The sequence below is a fragment of the Centroberyx affinis genome, unplaced genomic scaffold (assembly GCF_046629955.1).
Source record: "Centroberyx affinis isolate AG114_WGS23_722 - 3 ecotype Tasmania unplaced genomic scaffold, CSIRO-AGI_Caff_v1 ptg004483l_1, whole genome shotgun sequence".
Lineage (NCBI taxonomy): Eukaryota > Metazoa > Chordata > Actinopteri > Beryciformes > Berycidae > Centroberyx > Centroberyx affinis.
This window is the reverse complement of record NW_027282139.1, coordinates 30,001-35,000: the sequence shown is the minus strand read 5'-3', so window position 1 is coordinate 35,000 and position 5,000 is coordinate 30,001. Positions and strand designations below refer to the sequence as shown.

The window sequence follows — 5,000 nt, the reverse complement described above, 5'->3', positions numbered from 1 at the left end:
CAATTCAGCAGCAGGACTAGTTTTTTATATCTCATCAGAATCTGCTTTGTCTGCGTTCCTTTATGAGCTAGAAGTGATTTTCAGACTGTTCCTCCAGACAATGGCAATTCTCCAGTCTGCTCTACCGGAGCAACAGATCACAGAATCACTGATTTGGGGTTTTATCATGGAGGAAGAGACACGACCCAAGACTCTACCAGAGGAACACAGAGCTTTAAGTACATTTTTGCTTAAGTATTGTACTTAAATCCATCCATCACAGAACAGATTGTGTGTCTCTCCATCAGCAACAGAAACTGGATCGATGTAAACTGACAAACTGTGGATCCATTCACAGTGAGAAGAGGAATCTGACTTTACTTTGTTTCTGCACTTTATTTTCTCATTTCTAATGTTTCCAGTGAAAAGAATCTAGTGTGAACTCTGTCCTCTCTCCTGTTAGAATCACATGGAAAAGATCACAGCTGACAACGTTCTCTGTTCTAAAGAGGAACTCAGGAACTTTTACTCTGAGGACATTTTAAATCACACTTTGTACTTTTACTGCAGTACATTTTTACACTAGTACTTTTACTTCTACTGCAGTGAAATATCAACAAAGTAACAATACCTGTACTTGAGTAGGACTTTCCACCATTGCTTGTGTTACATTAGTGGCATGTGTGTTTGAAACCCGGAGCACAGCTAGCTGAATCCTACAGAATGTTTTTAGTCCATTGAGCCATACAGAAAGGAAATATATTTGAAATATATATTTTTTGGCCACAATGCATTTCAAATACATTTGGAATGTATGGGATCTTCGGAATACATTTTGAAAATGCATTTGAAGCCATGCAAAAATGTATTTCTGTCTCTAAAATGTATATTAGACCAGAGAAGAAATATATTATATTAGAAATACATTTGAAATGAATTGATAATACATTTAAAATATACTTATTAAACTATAAGAAGTGGCCAATTTTTACATATTTCAAATGCATTTTGAAATCCATTTTGAAATCTTTCTTTCCGTACACAGGGCCACAGAAAAATAACTAAAACTCTAAATATTCAAGTTTCCCTTCATATCGTTGACTTATAAAGCTTCATCAAGCATTCAGTAGCTGATTCCAGCTGAGAGTGTTTACTGTATTTACTGTACATGGCAGACATTCAACATCCACCAGATATATTAGATGTTTGAGTTTCGACAGGAGAGGAATTTTGTCCATTCCAGCAACCGTCCTTTTTGCGGCAGCCATCTTGAACGAGCTACATACCCGCTTTCAAGTGGTTTACAGTCTGAACGAGTTTCCAAACAGGAAGTGCATGAACACCTGGTTCTGTCGGACGAAGTCGGAGAAATCAGGACAGCAGCTGCAGCAGGTGTGATGTCATCGCTCTTTCCAACTGAACAGAGCGCAGAGTCGCTCGTGGACAGAAGAGATTTCATACAGCAAAGCCAGAAATGAACCACAAGTACAAATTGAAAAGACGGATGCTCCTCGATAACTATAGTGCTACGGCTACAATTTCCTGTAGTATTTACATTCAGAATCCACTGAAATAGCCGAAGATTGCTTGCTAGCTAGGCTATCGCTAGCTTGATTGCTAACGTTAGCCTGGCAATACAAACGGTTTAATCAGCAGACACTCGCCTCCATCTTTTCTCCATAAAGCACGTGAAGACGGCCGGGTTGTGATGTTTTCCCGACATCACTGAACGCAGAGAGAGTCCCTCTGTTTGTTAGTAGGTAGAAGAGACTGGGAGTTCAAATGTCCGGTCTTACGGGGTCTCAGGCGGTCTCCTCCCCCTCGCTGTCCGGTCTTACGGGGGTCTCAGGCGGTCTCCTCCCCCTCGCTGTCCGGTCTTACGGGGGTCTCAGGCGGTCTCCTCCCCCTCGCTGTCCGGTCTTACGGGGGTCTCAGGCGGTCTCCTCCCCTCCCCCTCGCTGTCCGGTCTTACAGGGTTCTCAGGCGGTCTCCTCCTCCCCCTCGCTGTCCGGTCTTACGGGGGTCTCAGGCGGTCTCCTCCCCTCCCCCTCGCCGTCCGGTCTTACGGGGGTCTCAGGCGGTCTCCTCCCCTCCCCCTCGCCGTCCGGTCTTACGGGGGTCTCAGGCGGTCTCCTCCTCCTCGCTGTCCGGTCTTACGGGGGTCTCAGGCAGTCTCCTCCCCTCACTGTTTGGTCTTACGGGGGTCTCAGGCGGTCTCCTCCCCTCCCCCTCGCCGTCCGGTCTTACGGGGTTCTCAGGCGGTCTCCTCCCCTCCCCCTCGCCGTCCGGTCTTACGGGGTTCTCAGGCGGTCTCCTCCCCTCCCCCTCGCCGTCCGGTCTTACGGGGGTCTCAGGCGGTCTCCTCCTCCTCCCCCTCGCCGTCCGGTCTTACGGGGTTCTCAGGCGGTCTCCTCCCCTCGCTGTTCGGTGTCCCAGTTCTTCCCGCGGTTCCTCTTCCGGTTCCTCTCGGCCATCACCACGGCGGCCACCACGGTGACGAGCACGGTGACAGTGATGACGAGCACGGTGGCGGTCTCGGCGACGCAGAGCTGGCCGTCCACCCAGGCCAGCGACGCCCCGGCCAGCGGCGGCGGCTCCCGGCACGTCACGTTCCGGTAGTCGTCGATGTGGAGGTGCCGGACGCGCAGGATCTTACTGAAGACACGGTGAAGCTCACAGTCACAGCTCCAAGGGTTTCCTGGGGGAGCAATGAGAAAGACAGGAGCAGTAGTAGTAGTAGTAGTAGTAGTAGTAGTAGTGGTAGTAGTAGTAGGCCTAACAGTAGTAGCAGTAGTAGTAGCAGTAGTAGTACCAGTAGTAGCAGTAGTAGTAGCAGTAGTAGTAGTGGAAGTAGTAGTAGCAGTAGTAGTAGCAGTAGTAGCGGTATCAGTAGTAGCAGTAGTAGTGGAAGTAGTAGCAGTAGTAGCAGTAGTAGCGGTATCAGTAGTAGTAGTAGTGGTATCAGTAGTAGCAGTAGTAGCAGTAGCAGTAGTAGTAGTAGTAGTGGTATCAGTAGCAGTAGTAGCAGTAGTAGTAGCGGTATCAGTAGTAGCAGTAGTAGCGGTATCAGTAGTAGTAGCAGTAGTAGTAGTAGCAGTAGTAGCAGTAGTAGCAGTAGTAGTAGTAGCAGTAGCAGTAGCAGTAGTAGTAGCAGTAGTAGCAGTAGTAGTAGTAGCAGTAGCAGTAGTAGTAGTAGTAGTGGTATCAGTAGCAGTAGTAGCAGTAGTAGTAGCGGTATCAGTAGTAGCAGTAGTAGCGGTATCAGTAGTAGTAGCAGTAGTAGTAGTAGCAGTAGTAGCAGTAGTAGCAGTAGTAGTAGTAGCAGTAGCAGTAGCAGTAGTAGTAGTAGCAGTAGTAGCAGTAGTAGCAGTAGCAGTAGCAGTAGTAGCGGTAGTAGTAGCAATAGTAGCGGTATCAGTAGTAGCAGTAGTAGCGGTATCAGTAGTAGTAGCAGTAGTAGTAGTAGTAGTAGTAGTAGTAGTAGTAGTAGTAGTACCTGACAGCTGGATGTGTGTAGCTGTAGTATGCAGGTTGATGAAGGTTTTGAACTTGAGGTGTTGCAGGTTGTTTCCCTCCAGAACCAGAACAGCCAGACTGTAGAGAGGAGCCAGAGCCTCGCTGTCGATCTGAGACAGGTTGTTGTTCCCCAGCTGCAGGACCTGAGAGACAGACAGACAGACAGACAGGCAGGCAGACAGGCAGACAGACAGACAGGCAGACAGGCAGGCAGACAGGCAGACAGACGGGCGGGCGGGCAAAAAAGAGAGAAATCCATAGTTCCCATTTCTACAGTTTACTTAACATGTTGGAATTGTCAGCTGCATGTTTTTAAAACTCCAAAATAGTTTATATTCTATTTTTTATTATTTGTACTGACCTTATTGCCAAGTAGACAAGTAGACTGACAGATTAACAGACACACTGACAGACAGACAGGCAGACAGGCAGACAGACAGACAGGCAGACAGACAGACAGACAGACAGGCAAGCAGACAGACAGGCAGACAGGCAGACAGGCAGACAGACAGACAGACAGACAGACAGGCAGACAGACTCACCTCCAGTCCTGGCAGCATGTCCAGGCTTCCCTGCTGTAAGACGGTCAGTCTGTTGTTGTGGAGGTAGAGATGTCTGAGCCTGGACAGGCCCCTGAACGCACCGGGGCCCACCCACACCAGCTGGTTAAAACTCAGGTCCAGCTTCTCCACGCTGTCCAGACTCCCCAGACTGACAGACAGGCAGGCAGACAGACAGGCAGACAGACAGAGAGAGAGACAGACAGTTGGCTTCTTAACATTGCTGCCAATGGAGAGAACCTGCTGAAGAACGTCAGCCATGTTGGTGAAAATGTCTTTTGCCAGAGGAGTGACCAAGTCAACGTCCCAAGTCAGTCTCAAGTCTAAATGTAGATTACCAAGTCAAGTCCAAGTCATTAATGTCAAGTCTCAAGTCTAAATGTAGAACGTTTGATTTCTAGAATCAGTTTCAACTTCAATAAATTCAATCATTCCATACAAATTCAGAAAACAGAATTTAAATTCAGTCGTCTGCTGGAACAAATCTCATCACTTTCAGTCTAAGTCATTTACACAAACACAAGATCTCAAGTCAAGACTTTAGAAACCTTTTCAAGTCATCAGAGTACAAGTCAGAGTCAAGTCCCAAGCAATTAAAAATGTGACTTAAGTCATGACTCGAGTCAAGTCATGTGAGTCGAGTCCAAATCATGTGACTCGAGTCCAGTCCTAGCCTGGTTCCAGACTCCTGAGTCTCGTCCCTCCACTCTTCAGATTTGGTCGAGCGATTCAGAGTCTGGTGTTGCTCTATTCAACGGCGATTTCTCGATCGGGCCAATCAGCGCTTTTGTGGGCGGGGCTAAAGTTTGAACCGTTCGTGCGACGGTTTTTCATTGCCGTTTCCACAGAATAATACTTGTTGAAATCATCTCCGGATCACCTAACGAAACGGCCATTCAGTCTGAATATCAGGCTAGTCCAGTCCAAGTCATGTGACTCGAGTCA

At 47.6% G+C, this 5,000-nt stretch overlaps 1 protein-coding gene across 1 annotated transcript in view; it reads right to left on the bottom strand.

Moving 5' to 3' along the window:
• Window positions 1–2,378: 2,378 nt before the first annotated feature.
• Window positions 2,379–5,000, bottom strand: part of LOC139665195 (leucine-rich repeat-containing protein 4B-like) — a 3,619-nt gene continuing 997 nt past the window's right edge. The window contains exons 3-5 of the mRNA XM_071544180.1: window positions 4,038–4,206; window positions 3,476–3,638; window positions 2,379–2,677 (exon numbers count right to left, since the gene is read on the bottom strand). Coding sequence (XP_071400281.1) covers window positions 2,379–2,677; window positions 3,476–3,638; window positions 4,038–4,206 — 631 coding nt within the window. The remainder of the gene's footprint in view (window positions 2,678–3,475; window positions 3,639–4,037; window positions 4,207–5,000) is intronic.